The sequence below is a fragment of the Sapajus apella genome, unplaced genomic scaffold (assembly GCF_009761245.1).
Source record: "Sapajus apella isolate SASKATOON/1434 unplaced genomic scaffold, GSC_monkey_1.0 scaffold14, whole genome shotgun sequence".
Lineage (NCBI taxonomy): Eukaryota > Metazoa > Chordata > Mammalia > Primates > Cebidae > Sapajus > Sapajus apella.
In genome coordinates, this window is record NW_022436954.1 from 34,759,738 (window position 1) to 34,781,911 (window position 22,174).

A 22,174-nucleotide genomic window follows, 5' to 3' on the forward strand; every position below is an offset into this window, starting at 1 on the left:
TCAGTGCGCGAACTCTTTAAGCCGGCGTGTTTAAGGCAGCGGAGTAAACCAATAGCCCCCATGCTCTGTGCGATTTCATTGTGTGCTCGCGATCGCAAGCTCCGTGGTGCGGGAAGGTGCGGGAAGGTGTGTCTATGGCCCGGGAAACGCACGCCCTCTCCCAGAGAACTTGGGTGCTGGGATGCGGAGGAAGGGGAGAGTTGAAGGCGAGGGGTATGAGACCTCTGGGCGTCCGATTCTCACTCCCTCCCTCTCACCCCAGCGCGCACAGCCCGGGTTTCCGCAGGGGGCGCGGGACGCGGGGTTCCCTGGGGCTGGGGCTGGAACACCCCTCGAAGCCTCGGGCGTCCCGCCCAAGGGGCCCCGGGAGGGCACAGGGCTCGCGGGACGATGTCGCAGGACCCCGGGGAAGGATGACGGGGGCAGGGCCCGGGGAAACGGGGAGTCCAAGGCGCCCCTCGGTCCCCCGGGGGCTGAGCCTGGACGAGGAAAAGGCGCGGCGTCCCCTTTAAGCGTCCGCCCCGAACGGGTATCGGTAGCGCGGGAGAGACGGGGGAGGGGGGCGGGGGGGCGGCGCCGTTTGACCAATCGAAGCTCAACCGAAGAGCTAAATAATGTCTGACCCGGGCGCAGGGCGCAGCCTGGAGCTCCGGGTCCGCGCCGCCGCCGCAGCGCCCGGGAGCACCCGCTGGCTCGCTATCCCGCGCACCCCGTGGCGCCTCGGGCTCCCGGGCCGGACCGAGGAGCCAGCCCAGTGTGCCCCCCACCTCCCGCTCGGGGGGCTTTGATGAGATACTTGAATGCAGCTGCCACCGCTGCTGTGGGGCCGGCGGGGAGCAGCACCGCGACAGGGACCGTGGCTGGGCGCTGGAGCCAGAATCGGAACCACGATGTGACTCCGCCGCCGGGGACCCGTGAGCTTTGTGTGGACCCCGAGGTAGGCGAGCGCCGGGCGTGGGGCTTGACGCGGGAGCCGCCCGTCCGCGGGAGAAAGTTGACTGGGGACCCCCTAAAGTTGTGGGACGAGGCCAGGCTCCTTCTTTCCTCCCCTCCGGGAGAAGGGAGGATTTGGAGTTGCTCCTGGGGAGCTTTCTCCCAAATCCCACGACCCAGAGGGTCAACCGGCAGCACCTGGGAAAAAGGGACCCGGGGAAGCCACGAAGTAGAGGACACAGGGCCAGGAAGAGACCCAGAGCTGCGTGGTGGGAGCAAAGACGGCGCACCGGGTATCCCCCGCAGCCCTCCCCCAGCCCAGGAGGGGTAGAGAGAGACTTGGGGACCCAGAGCTATCGGGGTCCCTGACTGAGGAGGGTGCTGGGGCTGGGCTAGGAATCATTCCAGGGGTAGGGTGGTCCCCTCGCCGATTTGTGGGGGTAGTGGGGAGGGAAGCTTGCGCCCTCAGCCCGCACCCCGTCCCGGGGCTGCACACGGTTGCCTGCTCCCCAGGAGTTGAGACTGAAGTGGACTCACAAATCCGAAGCCTACGTAGCTTGGAAAAGTTGGGAGGCGGAATTCCTACCGCTGAGACCTGGAAGGGTCTGCGAGACTCGGGGGCTGGCCGAACCCACGCCTCTCCCCGTCTTAAACCCCTCTTCTGAAGCGCCCTCCAAGGAAGTCAGTTTTGACTTTAGGAGAGTGGGTGGATGTACTTGAGGGATTCCTGACTCGGGTTAGTCTCTGGGGATGCAGAGCAGGGAAAAGGAATGGGTGAGTGAGTTGCGCCTGGAAAGAAATAGCTGAGGATTAGGGGCTCTGTGCCGGACGGCCAAGAAGGGGAGATTACAGACTAGGGGCATCCCTAAGGAAGAAGTCTCGGGGCTGCGGGATGAACTGGAGGATGTAGTGTTTGTGTGTTGGGGGTGGAGCGGGGATGAGGGACCGAGGTGGAGGGGAGGCGAGGAGGAGGAGGAGGGGACCCAGAGAGCGAAGCTAGGGAAGGTAGAGGGTGCCCTCTGCTGGCCATGCTGCCAAGAGCAGCTGCTGGGGGCGGGAGGCTGGGGGTGGGGAAGTGGTAAGAGAAGGTTTTGCGGGATCCCTTCGAGAGCTGGTAGGAGGGACTTGTTGAATGGTGCTGCTGACTCGAGCTCGGTGGGGCGTCCGAGTCGTCGTCGGTGAATTTTGACTTGTCTTTCCCGTTTGGCTCATTTGCAAAAGTTTTCCTCGCGCTGGGGGAGTTTTGATAAGCCTCGACTGGTGGTGTGTTAGGGTTTCTTGAATGTTATTTTAAGGTCCTCTAGGTATCTTGCACTTACTTCTCAATGTCAGTAGCAACCAAAGAACATTTTCCGACAAGCATGCAGGAATGTTCTTGGCCAGAAGCGAAGAAAAGCATATTTCTGAGTGTTTATTAATCCTCCTAGTACAGTTATCTTTTAAACCAAAGTAATATGTAATTGGGAACGTTGATTTTCTAACTGCATATAAAAGGCGATATGCTATGAAATGAGACCATTCCCTACTGTCTCAACTTCCTGCAAAAACTCTCTCCCCTCTTCATTATTATCGAAAAACCTATTTTTACATGAGTTTGTTGTGAGGTCAAAAGCCATTTTGGTCTTACAATTTGATATGTCTTCTTTACATTTTAATTTATTGAGGCATAATTACAGATTTAATTTGAACGTGTGTGCCTTCAGTGCTTTCCTCTTGCAACATAATTTTTAGGTTGGAGATTTCTGATGTTATGACATGTAGCACTTCAAGGCATTACACATAATAGGCAGCATAGCGTGTTGAAATTATACTACAAAGTTTTAACCTTGGAAACGGCACCTTTTAAAAACAATCACTAAATTCCTGTTCCTGTTCTCTGGTTTTGCAGATGCCTTGCTTAAGACTTTTTTTTTTTCCTCTTTCTTTCTTTTTGGTAAATTTACCTCTGGGCTAGCAGGAGAGGTAAGAGAAAGGAAAGAGACACTTGTCGAAATGTAACCATAACCTTTACTGGAATTTAAAACACGTTGGTCACCATTACTGGAATTCCAGGGCCATAAAGTCGTTGTCTTTTTTTTCCTTCTACTTCATTTTGTAAAATGTGATAAATGTTGGTAAATATAGACCAGTAAGTAGTCTGACACAAAAAGCATTATGTATGTGGAACTATTTTAAGTTGTTACAGAACATTTTCTATTTATAAATGATATAAGCAGAAAGAAATGATTTCCAGATAAACAAGGCTTACGTACATGTTTTGAAGCTTTAGAACATTGCAGACACGCTTAGACATTACATTTTTTGAAGCAAAATAATAATTTTTCTCATACCTTTGAAGTCTTTCATAGCCCATTCAGAGCTAAGTTAGTAGCTGGAAGTTTTGTCTATTTTAAGGTGATATTTTAAAGCCATTTAAGATGTATAGTAGGTCAACATTGGCGTATCCAGAAAATAAAGCATTTAGGAAACCTGTTTCAGAGTGTATTCTCAATGTGTGTAACTTTTACTTGCAAACCAAAGGAACCAAGAAAGTCATCATTTGCCTAAAATGCAGTCATCACCTCAAATGATTCGTTTACACTATGTGAGTTAATTGCTTTATTAATCTCATAAATGGCGAAAGAGGGAATGAAGGTCCTGTGGTATTTCTTGTTCATTTTTACTCACAAGGAGTGGGAAATCCTGTACAAAATGCAAATTTCTAAAATCCTGGCTCAAAGTCCTTAGGTTTCCTTTTTAAAAGGGGCACCATGAGAATTAAGCTGTTCCCTTCTTTGTGAAATCTTAAAGAGTATCAGCTTTTCAATAGTCAAAATGTAGATGATTGATAATCTCATTTCTTTCTCGTGGTTTGTAGTTCAGCACACAGAGTGAGCTGGGCACGCCCACCTGACAGTATAGCAAAGAACTTGTCTACATTCTTTTTACATTCATCTTCTAAAACCTGTAGCTAGCGCGCTCTCTCGGTCTCAATCGTAGATTTAATCTTAAAAATTTGAAGATTTACAGACTGGAAAGGTCGTGTTCAAGTAGTTTATTAACATTTTGAGATGTAGGAAATTAATATCAGAGTAGAGAAGAAAAATTTCAGACTTCTTGAATAAAAACAGCATAGAGAGTGGATGATGGCTAAACTCTCAATATCTTTTGAGAAGAAAGGCACTCTCATTTCAGGTGCCCATAATATGGATTTGATTTTAGTGATTAAAACATTAATTTTCAACTTGCATCTCCCTGTGTGCAAGAGTTGAATTTGTGTAAGGGGGCTCGCCTATGCAACAAAAGTGAACATGTACCTTTTATAAGGTAATTGCTAACTTGTCACAATTTGTTTTCAAACAATTGTTATAGAGCACTCATTTTCCACTAATTGCAAAATTGCTGCTTAATTGAAAGACTCTCAGCCATCTAGTACAGCCATTCAGCCACTGGCAGGCTCTGTGATCTCAAGCTGTGAATTGCATTTTAAAGTGGAATCATGGAGAGAATTCTGTGGAATTCTAGGTTTTAAGTGCTGGCTGTTGTTCAATGGAAGAAGAAATCATTTGAACAAGAATCACATCAAATAGTGTTGTGATAAATTTTCTTTATTAGGATGAATAACATGCACAGATGGGCTTCAAAAGTGAATGAGCAAACTTATTGGTTACACTCTGCATCCATTTACTCTATTTAGTATGGAGTAATGTTAAGCTATAAATGATGTTGGCAAATGAAATCCATATGTCATTTGCACGTGGGATTTAAACCTAGGAAACATAGAGTGCCTTTGGCATGTGTAGGCTTAGTCATGTGTGTCCTAAAAAGTCCTCTTAAACTTCTTAAGGCATAGAATTATTTAATCCTAAATAATTTTATACTTAAATGCATCACTGGATTTCCAGAGTATGTACACTAAAAAGACTTAGAAAGGTCATGGACCTAATTATTGAGTATATGGAATCATTATTGATGGCAGATGCAAAACAATGGAACTCACTAATGTACTGACATTGAAAACCTTTTGCAGGGGCGGAAATCGGGAGTGGCAAATGGGTGTGTTCTCTAAGTGGGACAGGAAGGTATTCTCTTTTCTGTAGAAAAATATGAGTATCTGGTCAGATAAGTGTGGAAGCTTTCATTTAAGTATTTAAGTTCATGTACAAACTCTGGGGCACATGTGTTCTTGGTGAGACAAATCTTATGAAATAAACTGGATGCTAAGAAGTGGCTCATTGCCCTGATGTCTCATTTATAGATTGATGTTTGAAGATGGATTGCATTAGGTGAGTTAGGGGGCTGGGTGTGGGACAGGAGAACGATTGGAGGGAAGAAAAGTAAATTTACAAGCTTTAGTGACAGCCGTAATAGAGTAAAAGTTTATTTCCAGAGAGCCTAGAGAGTAACGAATGTTATATAGTTTTCCCCAAAGGTTCACTTGAAAGAACTTTTCATTGGTTGTCATGGTAGTAATGTCCTGATTTTGAAATCTCCCAGAACCTAGTAGCTCTTAAACATGCTTTCATCTTGGTTCCTTTGGTCTGATGGAAACTTTATATGACGACCCTCTGTGTTTTTGACATGCCTCTGCATTTTTGGAGAGAGGAGGTCAGGCAAGGGAGGATTTCTTAAATCTAAGACAATATAGTAAGGAAATATAAAATTATATGATAAAATCACTGAACTTCAAACTGGCTTATTGAAATAAAATCTAGAAGGCAATCTATCATTTAATTACAACTAGCTTGTATAAAATTAAAACTTATATAATGGGAATTCAAAGAAAATAAATGGGCAGTTTCAAGTAATTTAAGCAACTCACCAAAAATTGAAGTAATAGTGCCACCTAGAGAACAAAATCACCAGCTTTACCAGTCAAATGGCTTATTTCCATATGAACCATTTTTCCAATGCTACAGTTACTAGGATTTCCTTGTTACCATATACAGATCTGGTGAGTGTGTATGGGGGTGGGGATGCATGTGGAATTACAGATGAAATTTTAAAACAAGCAGACCCACAGTTTGATGTTCTAAATCCTTTTAACGTTGTAGTAGCCAAGTGTAGAATAGCATGTCAGGAATCAAGGGCTGGCCTTTTTTTTTTTTTTTTTTTTTAAACATTTATTATTTTCAGGGATATGTACCAAAGCATTGAGTACAAAGGTTCTGATTGCATTCATTTACCACAGGCAATTCATTACAGTTTCTGAGATACAATGACACCAAATAATTTGAGTAGAGACCTTAAAGAATGTTTTTGATCTATGTTCCACCTTTAATGATTTCAGAAGATGTAAGAATAAATAAAGTCATATATATAACAAGATTTTTAACACCAAAAAAAAAAGGAAGAAAATTATAAGGATTGCTTCAACCTTAGAAGAGATAAAGATATACATCTGAGCCAGCATCAAAAAAAAAAAAAAAAAAAAGTAATGGAACCAGAAACCAATAATCACAAATTGACTTAAAATTCTTGAATGAAAAAAAAATCTATATTTAGTTCATTTTTGCATGCAACCACAACAGCATCCAAAACAGTTCTGGTGGCAGGGAAGGTACTTTGATAAATGCTGCTGAATGCACTGATAGATTGATTAATAGCTGCTTCAGATTATCACTAGTGATGCAGACAGAAACTTCATAGAAAATGGTTTATTTGTTTTGCTGGAAGAAAGGCAGAAATTGGAGGAAAAAGGTTGAATACTATTTTTGCCCACTACCTACGTATTATTAAAGTCATTTAGTTGGCTTAGTTCTGCAATTTCTTATGTGTAATTTGATTCACTCAGGAAATTGTGAATATACGAAATGTTAAAGTTGATTTAGACAGCAAATATAAACTTGTGGATTTTCTTTTAAATGTCTTCAAATTTTTAAATGCCAGTGGAGATGCCAGCTACTGTGCTTCAGGGAGTAGAATGTAGTATATCTTAAATTTGTGCCAATTTCTGGTAAGCAGAGAAAAAATTGCATGATAACCAAAGAAACTCATATTGTCTGTACTTTGTGTCATTCATGGAAGCAATCAGGTGCAGAAAACTTTTTAAAAAATTACTAAAAGGTGCGTGCGTGTGTGTGTGTGTGTGTGCGAGTGTGTGTGTGTGTACTTGAGAGAGAGAGAGAGAGAAGGAAGCTTACTAAATAAAATTTTTGCCATGGGATTTACTCTAATTAGCCTTGGTTTTGGAGTTGTTATCATCAGTAGTTCCATTTTCTGATTCTTTCTTTCTGCCTTCATGTGCCTTTGAAAACTGAAACTATGCCCAAATTGAAACAAGTTTTTCTATCTTTTCACATGTTCACTTATTTCTTGAATGTGTTTTTAAACACAGACAAATTTCTTGTACATGATGTAGAATCTGAAGGTCGAGAAATCTGCAGTCATTTTGCTGGAGAGAGATGCTTGGCGGAGTCCCAGGCCACGTTCCTAGGCCAAACTCTCGAAGGTATTCTCTCTTACGCAACATTGGGAAAATACATCCAGCACCGACATGTTGGCTGATAGTGTGTCTGAAGGCACAGACGATATGCTTATCATGTGAAACATGAAGCCAGCAGATACTGCAGACATTCTGTTGAATGATAGAATCTGGATCATTTACATTTACTTAAATGTACAATACTACGATTAAGTTCAAAAAATCAATTTAGGAGAGAATAGAGGGTTGGGGAGCACAGTTTTAGGGGAGGACTTACCAGCAGACTGTGGAAAGGAAACCTGAATATTTTAAATTAACTGCAAGTTCAGTATATACCAGTGGTGTAACAAGAGGCTGTTATCATAGCTACTCATTTTGGGCACACCGCTAGAAATATAATACTGAAATGGAGAAGCTAATAATTCTTCACTTTTTAAACAGACTATACCTAGAATATTCAGTTCAAGAAAATGAAATAAGTTGCTTTAGGTACATCATTGATAAATTAGTATCCATTCAGATCACTGTGACCAGGATGCACAGGGAATCTGCATATGAGCAATGGCTGAGGGGACTTGGAATGAATGAATTAGGGACACGAAAACTTAGGCTGCAATGGCAAATGGCTTTTGAATGTTGGGTTGAGAAGAATTCTAAAACTGTGCAGGCTTAGTAAGAAATATGTTCAGATTGCTAATGCCTACTGTGTCTGGGACATTAGAGTGTCAGCATGTGTGTTGGGTTTTTGACATCCTTATTTTGAGTATGTGCTTCACAAATTTGAAGAACTGTCATAGGTATAATTTGTGTTGCCTCAGAGAGCAGTTCTAGGATCAATGACATAAATTTAGATACTTTACATGGTAGCTAGAAGAACTTTCTGTTCAGTTTAATTAAGCAAATATTGAATGCCCACTGCATACAGAGCACTTTATTAGAGGAATATGTAATAAAGAAAAAAGAGGTCTGGTGTGGTATCTCATGCCTGTAATTCCGGCACTCTGGGAGGCTCAGGTGGGAGGATCACTTGAGCCCAGGAGATCATTACCAGTCTGGGCAACATAGCAAGACCCCATCTCTGCAAAAGACAAAAAAATTTAGCCAAGCCTGGTGACAGGCACCCATAGTCCCAGCTACATGGGAGGCTGAGGCAGAGGATCGTTTGAGCCCAGGAGGTCGGGGCTGCAGTGAGCTGTGATTATGCCAGTGCTCCTCAGCCTGAGTGACAGAGGGAGACCCGTTGGAGGGAAGGAAGGAAAGGAAGGAAGAAAGGTAGGCAGGCTGAAACTCTTTTAGAAATGACACTAAAATGGGAGATTGGAGTTAGGTATTCTCTGAAGTACCTTTGTATTTGTTTTTTTCTAGAGCATTGGCCATAAGTATACTCCTTATTTATAGTTCATAAACAATCCTAATAAGAACAGTTGTCTATTTCTGCCTTTGCTCTACTTGATGCGTTTAGCATCATGAATCGAGTATCAGAAATCCCTCCCATTTCTTTGCAAAACTCTGTATTTTACTTGTCCTTTTTTATATACAGATTCTCAAAAGTGGTTATTTTTTCCTTTGGGTTAGACAGAGCAGAATGTCTGGAAAAAAAAGAGCTCTTGGCAAATTCAGATATCCAAATTGCTTAAGAAGTTAACTTTTGACATTAGAGTTCAGTAGCTAAACTAAGAAAATGTCTCACCATTTACCTTCACTTTTTGAAAACCAGAAAATCTTCAGATATTCCAGTTTTCCAAAGAGTTTCTCTTTTTAAATGTAAACTAAAATAAATGAAATCCTCCCCCAACTCCCTCAGACCTCAGCATGGATAGGGTTACTTTTTGTTCTTTGACAACTTATTTGTAACTTATTTTGCCCTTCTTTAGAACAGTTAGAGAGTAAGCAACGTGGACATGTCATAAAATGCAAGTTAAACCATAAGATGAGCAGCCCACTCCAAGTATTAATGAGTATTTATTCTTTGCCATCTCTCATACTGCTTTTACGTATTAATAGTGTCAGTCGGCAAACAGTTTAATATTTATATCTCCTTTAGGATATCACATATTTTATAGTTTGTATTTATGTTCTTGTATGTATGTTTTCTTCTGTTTCGTAGTTTTTTGCTTAAAGTAACAATGTTACCTGCAGAGAATGCTTCTTTCATTAATTCATTTGTTAATTCACCATGCATTAATTGAGTGCCAGTGAGTACCAGGAACTGGGCTAGTTGGATTTCTTTTCCCTGTATTGATTCATATATCTTCAAGTGCTACTTGATAAGGCTCTCCATTGATTCTCCCATAAAAGGCTTTTATTACCTATTTACATACTCCCTCCCAGAGAGGACTGGTCCAAAAGTAAAATCTTGAGCAAATTCTCAGAGTTATTTCAGAACTTCTTGCCCCCAAACTGTATTTTTAAGTATTGACTGGGAGCCTTTTGGAAGAACTTACCTCTCTTTTTTAAAGATTAAACTTCTTTCCCCTCTGATTTTCAGGTGTCATTTTGTGTTTAAATTGAGACAATCAAAATGCTCGTTAGATGTTGCCTTAAAGCATTTTGCTGTCTGAGAATATGTCATGAAGAACTATTTTTAACAATGACTCTATAGCCGAAGCCACAGTAGAAGGAAAGTTCTGAATTAAAGATGATGTTTGATTGATTCTTTGATTTTATGATGGGTTTTTTTCTTACATACAAGGATATGCATAGGTCTTTTAGTATTCAGGAATGTGTTCTTCACTTGACAGTATTTATGAATTGTGTATTTCTCCTAAAAATTAAAAAAAAAAATTAAAAAAAAAAAACTTAAATTGTGAGAATTTTTCCATTTACTAAAAGTTGGTTAATGCTTATGCTAAATAAGGAAAAGAAGACAGAAAAATCAGTTTAGTGAATACTATTTTGCCTTTAAATATGGTAATTTAGTAACAGTATCTCTTTGGGGTTTACTAGAAACCACTTTTTAATCCAGTAGGTTTCCTTTCATTGTGAAGTCAGGAGGTGATTTTGCTCAAATGTGTGGTATAGGAATCTGTATGTGGTGTTCAAGGATCATGTTAAATATGCCGATATAATTGGAGCACAATTTGGCATCATTAACTCAGAATTATTTAAACTCTTGCTATACAACATGGAAGCAAACTTGTGCATAGTTTTTTTGTGTGCGAATCTCAAAAAAAAATAAAAATAAAAAAATAAATCCCAGGATAAGAAAGTGGGAATAGGTCCCATTTTCCTTCTAAAACCAAACCTACAGCCATTTTCCTAGCCTTGTCTTTTATTTCCAAGCAGGACAGACAGGCAAATGACCATACTGCTGCCCATTTCTGTGCATACTCACTTACACTGAGAGTTGTATTCACCTGCTTGTTGAGAGTATTCACAAATGGTAACCTGATAGATACTTCTTTAAAAATGTGATTTTTTTTGCATTGTATAATGTTTAGAAATAATCACGTATAAATGGTTGAATATTAACACAGGATGGCCTTATCCTAAATATTTCATTAATCATTAAAATGTGGTATCATTAATATAATTTTAAAGTGCTTTTCCTAAAATACCAGATTATTTTTCTGGTTTTCACATCCCTGACAATGACTTTCTTAAATTTGGTAGCCAGGAACAGAAAACCAAACACCGCATGTTCTCACTCATAAGTGGGAGCCTAACAGTGGGAACTCATGGACACAGGGAGGGGAACCACACACACCAGGGCCTGGCGGGGGATGGGAGAAGGAGAGAGTGCATTAGGATAAAGAGATAAATAGCTAATGCAGGCCTTAATATCTAGGTGACAGGTCGATAGGTGCAGCAAACCACCATGGCACAAGTTTACCTATGTAACAAACTTGTACTTTCTGCACATGTACCCCAGAACTTAAAGTAAAATAAAATAAACTTGGTAGCATCTGTCATTCCAGTGCCTCTAATTGTTCTTCAGATGGTCTCATATAAAAACCTAGGCGAACCCTCACTGTCACTGTTCCATGAGGAGTTAGGAAAACTTGATCTAGTGCAGCACCCCAGTAGGCATTGGTACTGAGACCAAAATTCAGTTGGTTTGTTCTTACTAAAATTCCTATGTGATTTCACTTGTCACACAAACAAGATTGCACACCTCAATAATAATCTTGTCCAAATGTGTGGTATTCCATACATTAAAAAATGTATTCACATATCTCATTCCATTTGATCCTACAAATAACTCCATAAAAAGACTGGGCAGACATTATTTCTCTATAACAAAGGAGGAAATTGGAGTTTTGAGAAGCTAAATAGCAATCCAAAATGCACAGCTATAGAACCAGAGCAAGGATGATAGCCCTGTGACTTCACCTAACTCAGTGCATTTACCACCACTCTGACTGTCTGTAACTGTAACCTGCAGTATTCAAGTAAGGAACCATATCTTGCCCTTGATGTATTAATGTGAAACCTGGAGCAGGGGCAGGCTGAAATTATCACCCTGGCCTAGTATCCACTTTTCTCTCCAGCAGAGACTGGCACCCTTCTATGTGCCAAGGAATAAAGTGGTAATGGGAAGATTAAAAATGTTTATTCTGATGAGTTTTTAAATTTCAATTAAAAAAAAAATTCTTAGAGGGAAAAATGAATATATGACTTTTGATGCATTGTTTCTTGAGCAACTTAGTTATAATTTTACTTAAACCTGAGAATCTAGCTAAGTGAATTTTTAGAAATACTAAGTGGCTGGTAAGATGGCTAAATAGGAACAGCTCTAGTCTGCAGCTCCCAGGAAGATCAATTCAGAAGGCAGGTGATTTCTGCATTTCCAACTGAAGTACCTGGCTCATCTCACTGGGATTGGTTAGACAGCAGGTGCAGCCCATTGAGGGCGAGCCAAAGCACGGTGGGGTGACACATCACCTGGGAAGCACAAGGGATTGGGGAACTCCATCCCCTAGCCAGGGGAAGCCCTGAAGGACTGTGCCTTGAGGGACTGTGCATTCTGGCCCAGATACTACGCATTTCCCACAGTTTTCACAACCCATAGACCAGGAGATTCCCTCGGGTGCCTACGCCACCAGGACCCTGGGTTTCAGGCACAAAACTGGGTGGCCATTTGGGCAGACACCAATTTAGCTGCAGGAGTTATTTTTCATACCCCAGTGGTGCCTGGAACACCAGTGAGACAAAACCGTTCACTCCCCTGGAAAGGGGGTTGAAGCCAGGGAGCCAGGTGGTCTCAGCAGATCCCATCCCCATGGAGCCCAGCAAGGTAAGATCCACTGGCTTGAAATTCTCACTGCCAGCACAGCAGTCTGAAGTCAACCTAGGATGCTTGAGTTTGGTGAGAGGAGGGACATCCACCATTACTGAGGCTTGAGTAGGCGGTTTTCCCCTCACCATGTAAACAAATCCACCTGGAAGTTTCAACTGGGTGGAGCACATCATAGCTCTCCAAAGCCACTGTAGCCAGACTACCTCTGTAGATTCCCCTTCTCTAGGCAGGGCATTTCTGAAAGAAAGGCAGTAGCCCCAGTCAGGGGCTTATAGATAAAACTCCTGTCTCCCAGGGACAGAGCACCTGGGGGAAGGGGCAGCTGTGGGCACAACTTCAGCAAACTTAAACGATCCTGCCAGCCAGCTCTGAAGACAGCAGTGGATCTCCCAGCATAGCACTCAAGCTCTACTAAGGAACAGATTGCCTCCTCAAGTGGGTCCCTTACCCCTGTGCCTCCTGACTGGGAGACAGCTCCCAGCAGGGTTCAACAGACACCTCATACAGGAGAGCTCTGGCTGGCATCTGGTGGGTGCCCCTCTGGGATGAAGCTTCCTGAGGAAGGAACAGGCAGCAATCTTTGCTGTTTTGTAGCCTCTGCTGGTGATACCCAGGCAAACAAGTTCTGGAGTGGATCTCCAGCAAGCTCCAGCAGACCTGCAGCAGAGAGGCCCGACTACCAGAAGGAAAACTAACAAACAGAAAGGAATAGTGTCAACATCAACAAAAAGGACACACTCACAAAAACCCCTTCCGAAGGTCACCAACATCAAAGACCAAAGATAGATAAATCCTTGAAGATGAGGAAAACCCAGCACAAACAGGCTGAAAATTCCAAAAACCAAAACACTTCTTCTTCTCCAAAGGATCACAATTCCTCGCCAGCAAGGGAACAAAACTGGATAGAGAGAATGAGTTTGATGAATTGACAGAAGTAGGCTTCAGGAGGTGGGTAATAACTAACTCCTCCAAGCTAAAGGAGCATGTTCTAACTCAATGCAAGGAAGCTAAGAACCTTGAAAAAAGGTTAGACAAATTGCTAACTAGAATAACCAGTTTAAGGAAGAACATAAATTACCTGATGGAACTGAAAAACAGCACAAGAACTTTATGAAGCATACGCAAGTATCAATAGCCAAATCAATTAAGTGGAAGAAAGGATATCAGAGATTGAAGATCAACTTAATGAAATAAAGCATGAAGACAAGATTAGAGAAAAAAGAATGAAAAGGAAAGACCTAAGCTTCAAAGAAATGTGAGTCTATGTGAAAAGACCAAATCTATGTTTGACTGAGGTTCCTGAAAGTGATGGGGAGAATGGGACTAAGTTGGAAAACACTCTTCAGGATATTATCCAGGAGAATTTCCCCAACCTAGCAAGACAGGCCAACATTCAAATTCAGGAAATACAGAGAACACCACAAAGATACTCCTCAAGAAGAGCAACCCCAAGACACATAATCCTCAGATTCACCAAGGTTGAAATGAAGGAAAAAATGTTAAGGGCAGCCAGAGAGAAAGGTCTGGTTACCCACAAAGGGAAACCCATCAGACTCACAGCATATCTCTTTAGAAACCCTGCAACCCAGAAGAGAGTAGGGTCAATATTAAACATTCTTAAATAAAAGAATGTTCAATCCAGAATTTCATATCCAGCCAAGCTAAGCTTCATAAATGCAGGAGAAATAAAATCCTTTACAGACAAGCAAATGCTGAGAGATTTTGTCACCACCAGGCCTGCCTTACAAGAGCTCCTGAAGGAAGCACTAAAGATGGAAAGGAGAAACTGGTACCAGCCACTGCAGAAACATACCAAATTCTAAAGACCATTGACAGTATGAAGAAGCTGCATCAACTAACAAGCAAAATAACCAGCTAGCATCATAATGACATGATCAAATTCACACATAACAATATTAACGTTATGTGTAAATGGGCTAAATGCCCAAATTAAAAGGCACAGACTGGCAAATTGGTTAGAGTCAAGACCCATTGGTATGCTGTATTCAGGAGACCCATCTCACATGAAAAGACACACATAGGTTCAAAATAAAGGGATGGAGGAATATTTACCAAGAAAACGGAAAGCAAAAAAAAAAAAAAAAAAAAAAAAGCAGGGGTTGCAATCCTAGTCTCTGATAAAGTAGACTTTAAACCAACAAAGATCAAAAAAGACAAAGAAAGGCACTACATAATGGTAAAGGGATCAATGCAACAAGAAGAGCTAACTATCCTAAGTATATATGCACCCAATACAGGAGCCACCTAGATTCGTGAAACAAGTTCTTAGAGACCTATAAAGAGACTTAGACTCCTACACAATAAAAGTGGGAGATTTTAACACCCCACTTTCAGTATTAGACTAATCAACAAGACAGAAAATTTATAAGGATATTCAGGACTTGAACTCAGATCTAGACCAAGCAGACCTAATAGACGTGTAGAGAGCTCTCCACCCCAAATCAACAGAATATACATTCTTCTCAGCACCACATCACACATTCTAAAATTGACCACATAATTGGAAGTAAAACACTCCTCAGCAAATGCAAAAGAATGGAAATCATAACAAACAGTCTCTGAGACCACAGTGCAATCAAATTGGAACTCAGCATTAAGAAACTCATTCAGAACCACACAACTACATGAAAACTGAACAACCTGCTCGTGAATGACTACTGGGTAAATAACAAAATTAAGGTAGAAATAAATAAGTTCTTTGAAACCAATGAGAACAAAGACACCACATACCAGAATCTCTGGGATACAGCTAAAACAGTGTTATTTTATTTATTTTTATTATACTTTTGTTATTTTATTTATTTTTATTATACTTTTTGTTCTGAGGTACGTGTGCAGAATGTGAAGGTTTGTTACATAGGTATACATGTGCCATGGTGGTTTGCTGCATCCATTGCCCCGTCATCTACATTAGGTATTTCTCCTAATGCTATCCCTCCCCTATCCCCCAACCATTTGCTATCCCTTCCCTGGCTCCCCATCTCCTGACAGGCCCTGGTATGTGATGCTCCCCTCCCTGTGTCCATGTGTTCTCACTGTTCAACACCCACTCATGAGTGAGAACATGCTGTGTTTGGTTTTCTATTCTTGTGTAAGTTTGCTGAGAATGATGGTTGCCAGCTTTATCCATGTCCCTGCAAAGGACATAAACTCATCCTTTTTATGGTTGCATAGTATTCTATGGTGTATATGTGCCATATTTTCTTAGTCTAGTCTATCATTGATGGGCATTTGGATTGGTTCCAAGTCTTTGCTATTGTGGACAGTGCCACAATATACATATATGTGCAAGTGTCTTTATAATAGAATGATTTATAATCCTTTGGGCATATCCCAGTAATGGGATTGCTTTCTTCTTCTGGATCCTTGAGAAATCACCACACTGTTTTCTACAATGGTTAAACTAATTTACACTCCCACCAACAGTGTAAAAGTGGTCCTATTTCTCCACATCCTCTCCAGCATCTGTTGTCTCCTGATTTTTGAATGATCGCCATTCTAATTGGGGTGAGATGGTATCTCATTGTGGTTTTGATTTGCATTTCTCTAATGACCACTGATGATGAGCTTTTTTTTCATATGTTTGTTGGCTGCATAAATGTCTTCTTTTGAGAAGTGTCTGTTCATATCCTTTGCCCACTTTTTGATGGGGTTGTTTTTTTCTTGTAAATTTAAGTTCTTTGTAAATTCTGGATATATGCCCTTTGTCTGATGGGTAGATTGCAAAAATATTTTCTTATTCTGTTGGTTGCTGGTTCACTTTAATGATAGTTTCTTTGGCTGTGTAGAACCTCTTTAGTTTAATTAGATCCCATTTGTCTATTTTGGTTTTCATTGCCATCAAAATGGCAGGAACAAATTTGCTAAAGCAGTGTTTAGAGGAAAGTTTATAGAACTAAATGCTCACAGGATAAATCAGGAAATATCTAAACTTGACACTCGTTACATCATAATTAAAAGAACTAGAGAAGCAAGAGCAAACAAATTCAAAAGCTAGCACAAGACAAGAAATAACTAAGATCAGAGCAGAACTGAAGGAAATAGAGACATGAAAAGCCCTTCAAAAAATCAATGAATCCAGGAGCTGTTTTTTGAAAGGATTAACAAACATATACTGTTAGCCAGACTAATAAAGAAGAAAAGAGAGAAGAATCAAATAGACAAAATAAAAAGTGATAAAAGGGATATCACCACCGATCTCACAGAAATACAAATCATCATCAGAGAATACTATAAAAACCTCTATGCAAATAAACTAGAAAAATCTAGAAGAAATGGATAAATTTCTGGACACATACACCCTCCCGAGACTAAACCAGGAAGAAGTCAAATTCCTGAATAGACCAAATAACAGGTTCTGAAATTGAGGCAGTAATTAACAGCCTACCAATTAAAAAAAAAAAAACAGGACCAGATGGATTCAAAGCTGAATTCTACCAGAGGTACAAAGAGGAGCTGGTACCATTCCTTCTGAAATTATTTCAAACAATAGAAAAAGAGGGACTCCTCCCTAACTCATTTTATGAGGCCAGCATCATCCTGATACCAAAACCTGGCAGAGACAAAACAAGAAAGAAAATTGGATGAACATCGATGCAAAAATCCTCAATAAAATACTGGTAAACTGCATCCAGCAGCACATCAAAAAGCTTATTCGCCATGATCAAGTCAGCTTCATCCCTGGGAATGCAAGGCTGGTTCAACATATAGAAATCAATCAATGTAATCCATCACATAAACAGAACCAATGACAAAAACCACATGATTATTTCAATAGATGCAGAAAAGACCTTCGATAAAACTCAACACCCCTCCATGCTAAAAAGAACTCTCAATAAACTAGATATTGATGGAACATATCTCAAAATAAGACCTATTCATGACAAACCCACAGTCAGTGTCATACTGAATGGGAAAAAGCTGGAAGTATTCCCTTTGAAAACTGGCACAAGGCAAGGATGCCCTCTCTCACTGTTCCTATTCAACAGTGTATTGGAAGTTCTGGCGAGGGCAATCAGGCAACAGAAAGAAATAAAGCGTATTCAAATAGGAAGAGAGAAGTCAAATTGTCTCTGTTTGCAGATGACGTATTGTATATTTAGAAAACCCAGTCATCTCAGCACACAATCTCCTTCAGCTAATAAGTAATTTCAGCAAAGTCTCAGGATACAAAATCAATGTGCAAAAATCACAAGCATTCCTATATACCAATAATAGACAAAAAGAGAGCCAAATCATGAGCGAAACCCATTCACAATTGCTACAAAGAAAATTACCTAGGAATACAACTTGTAAGGGAGGTGCAGGACCTCTTCAGGGAGAACTACGAACCACTGCTCAAGGAAATAAGAGAGGACACAAAAAATGGAAGAACATTCCATTCTCATGATTAGAAAGAATAAATATTGTGAAAATGGCCATACTGCCAAAAGTAATTTATAGATCCAGTGCTATCCCCATCAAGCTACCATTGACTTTCTTCACTGAATTAGAAAAGACTACTTTAAATTTAATAATATGGAACCGAAAACGAGCCTATATATCCAAGACAATCCTAAGCAAAAAGAACAAAGCTGGAGGCATCATGCTACCTGAATTCAAACTATACAAGGTTATAGTAACTGAAACAGCATGGTACTGATACCAAAACAGACAATGGAACAGAACAGAGGCCTCAGAAATAATGCCACACACCTACAACCATCTGATCTTTGACAAACCTGACAAAAACAAGCAATGAGGAAAGGATTCCCTATTTAATAAGTGATGTTGGGAAAACTGGCTAGCCATATGCAGAAAACTGAAAATGGACCCCTTCCTTACACCTTATACAAAAATTAACTCCAGATGGATTAAAGACTTAAACATAAGACCTAAAACTATAGAAAACCTAGATGAAAATCTAGGCAATACCATTCAGGACATAGGCATGGGCAAAGACTTCATAACTAAAACACCAAAAGCAATGGCAACAAAAGCCAAAATTGACAAACGGGATCTAATTAAACTAGAGAGTTTCTGTACAGCAAAGAAACTATCATCAGAGTGAACAGGCAACCTACAGAATGGGAAAATATTTTTGTCATCTATCCACCTGACAAAGGGCTAATATCTAGAATCTACAAGGAGCTTAAACAAATTTATGAACTTAAACAACCCCATCAAAAAGTGGGCAAAATATTAACAGACACTTCTCAAGAGGAGACATTTATGCGGCCAACAAACATATGAAAAAAAGCTCATCATCAGCGGTCATTAGAGAAATGCAAATCAAAACCACAATGAGATACCATCTCACCTCAGTTAGAATGGACATTATTAAAAAGTCAGGAACCAACAGATGCTGGAGAGAATGTGGAGAAATAGGACCACTTTTACACTGTTGGTGGGAGTATAAATTCAACCATTGTGGAAGACTGGCAGTTCCTCATGGATCTAGAACCAGAAATGCCATTTGACCTAGCAAGCCCATTACTGGGTATGTACCCAAAGGATTATAAATCATTCTACTATAAAGACACATGCACACGTATGTTTATTGCAGCACCAATAGCAAAGATTTGGAACCAATCCAAATGCCAATCAATGATAGACTGGATAAAGAAAATGTGGCACATATATACCATGGAATACTATGTAGCCATAAAAAAGGATTTTATGTCTTTAGCAGGGACGTGGATAAAGCTGGGAACCATCATTCTCAGCAAACTAACACAGGAACACAAAAACAAACACCTCATGTTCTCACTCATAAGTGGGAATTGAACAATGAGAACACATGGACACAGGGAGGGGAACATCACATACCAGGGCCTGTTGTGCGGTGAGGGGCTAGGGGAAGGATAGCATTAGGAGAAATACTTAATGTAGATTACAGGTTGATGAGTGCAGCAAACCTCCATGGCACATGTATACCTATGTAAAAAACCTGCATGTTCTGCACATGTATCCCAGCACTAAAAGTATAATAATAATGAAAAAAGAAATACTAATAAAATAGAACACAGCATAAAGCAGTGATTCTCAAACACATTGAGCATCAGTATTACCCTTGAATATTTAAAATACATATACATATGAAATCTTAGTCTCTAAGATTTGTAGGTTTGGGATTGGGTCCCTGGGCCTGTGTTAAGTTTAGAAACTTCTACAGATAGTTTGGATGTATAGGAAAGTTTAAGAATTGCTGAACTAAAAGTCAAATAAACTGAATATCCTGTGATTTAGAGGGATTTATCATTTATTTCACTATCCAAGTACTTGCATTAGAGAGTGGCTAGAAGGGATTTGCAGCCTTGTAAATAATCAGAAATTCAGACATTTTGAGATGGAGAACTGCTGAAGATTTTATTCTGACTTGAAAGAAATTTTCTAATTAGAAATTTCTGGGTGAGAACAAAGACATGGAACAATATTCCTAAGCCTGAGGAGGATTGAGTTTGACTCCAGGCCTAACACTTACTAGGTCTATGACCTTGGGTGAGTAATTTAAATTCTCTGTATCTCAGCCTCTCAACAGGGTATTGGTAGGGATTAAATGTGTTGGTACGTGTGAAGTGCTTAGAGCGGTGCTTGGCATAGTAAATGCTTAATGAATTTCAGCCACTGTTTTCAGTATTATAGCACTTTCCAGCTCCCAAAAAAGATACTTTTTTATGACTTATATCAAGACAATAAAAAGTTTAATCAGCATGCTTCATACCTAAATTTGCTTCATTTTATAGCAAAGTTTACAAGACTAAAACTCTTCTGTTGTAATTCTCTGAGTCTCATTTGTTTATTCATTACGTTTCTCCTGCTCTTTAGTCATCTTAATTCTACTCATTCTTTAAGACCCAACTGCAGTTCTACTGCCTCTAGAAAGATTCTTGCCCATAATAATAAACCTGCCCTATCTGAGTTCCTAGATGGTCTGTACCTCACATTTTGGTAATTAATTGTGTATGCAATTATACACAAATCATTATTGTGTGTCTTCGTTGTATCAGCTTCTAGGCTGGAAGCTGTGGATATGATGTTTTGTCTAGAAAAATGTTCTAGAATGCCCTACTCAGGATAGTCTGTTGACTTTAAAGACATATTTCCTGAATAGAAACTTCATCAGGCAGCCCCAGCCTGTTAACTGCATTCCTGGACCTGATGATCAAGTTTGATTTAAGGCTCGCCACTTACTAGCTGTGTGATACTGGGCAAGGTACTTGAATTCTCTGTGCATAAATAGAACAATGTTGAGGGAAATCCCTTTCGCCCATCGTTGTGTTTCCACATGGGAACTTGCTTCCTAATATGTAACACCTTCAGGGGACTATTCTAGGCTCTTTTCTTATCCCTATTACTTGTTCTTTCTGTGAAAAGAGGAGAGGTTAATCTGATTGATTAAACCCTTAGATCTGTCATCTGGACTGTGTAGCCTGTGGACCAAAGCAATGGACCACTTGCACTGAAATTAAGGCTGATCCTGTATTTTGATTCTTATTTGGCAACTTGTTTGTATTCTGTTCCCAATTCAGAATCCCAGTATTGTTCTTATCAGCTAGGAAAGCACTCTGACTAGGAAATCAACTCTAGGTAGGCATCCAAAAATGGGTTATGACTTCTAACTTATTTGCCCAAGAGGCTCACCAGTGTGGAACTCTTCATGAGTACTTTGTCTTGCTTCATGAGCTATACATGCTAAGGGTTTGGCAGATTATATAATCTTTTGATCTACAAAATATGATCTTCATTGAAGAAAAACTTGGGCCAAAGCCTTTTCTCATCTGCCACCTTCCTCCCCCTTTTCATTCTCTTTTTTGTGAATGTTCTTTGTGCATGCCAGTTACAGCATGTACCACATTGCACTGTGTTGTTGGTTTATGGGTCTAACCCACCTTTAACACCGCAGTTCCCAAGGGCAAAAATTCAGTATCATTCATTTTGGTGTCCTCAGTGCCTATTCTCAGAGAATGCCTATTATATGAACAAATAGTGCAAAAGTAAATTATAGGAGAAGACTAGATCACATTCATTTAAACTGCAAGTTTGACAAGTTGACATCCAAAAGAAAGGCTCTCCTAAATAACCTTGCCACAGAAATTTGGGTGACGTTTGTAGCCTTGGAGGAAGCAGAGGCAAAAATGAAACCTAAAAATTATTTGTGGGTTGTTAAGAATTTTTCTCATGGAGTAAACAAGGTCTATAGCTGGGTTCTATTCAAGTGAGGGAATGACAGAAACACAGCTGCTTCTGACTTTCAGCTTCAACTGAGTGACTGGAGCTCTGCTGGTGAAACAGGAACTTGTATTTCTACCCCTGACATGCACCTTGGAGGTGTCAGCTCATTGTCCCTGTGTTCACATAAATATTTTCTTAAGAATTGATTTTGATCTTGTGAGCCTCTAACTAAATGATTAACCATGCAAAGTTGGCCATTTGGGGGTAATATTGAAGCTTTTCCCTTGAGGGCTATTGACAGGTGGGAATGTGCCCACCTCCATGGGTCTCTGGTTTTCTTGTCATACTTGAAACTCAATGACAGTTTAAACTGGGGGTAATCACTTAATTAATCTATTGAGTTACCAAGTTAGTTATTCCCACTT

At 40.3% G+C, this 22,174-nt stretch overlaps 1 protein-coding gene across 7 annotated transcripts in view; it reads left to right on the forward strand.

Moving 5' to 3' along the window:
- Window positions 1-22,174, forward strand: part of BDNF (brain derived neurotrophic factor) — a 66,078-nt gene that overhangs the window by 19,725 nt on the left and 24,179 nt on the right. Inside the window, exon 1 of one of the 7 annotated variants that reach the window (XM_032283699.1) lies at window positions 46-126. The exons of 5 other annotated variants lie outside the window; for them this stretch is intronic. In XM_032283699.1, the coding sequence (XP_032139590.1) occupies window positions 61-126 (66 nt within the window). In that variant the 5' untranslated portion in view covers window positions 46-60. Of the gene's footprint in view, window positions 1-45; window positions 127-608; window positions 938-22,174 lie in introns of those variants that run through there. One more of the 7 variants, XM_032283691.1, reaches the window with a different exon arrangement.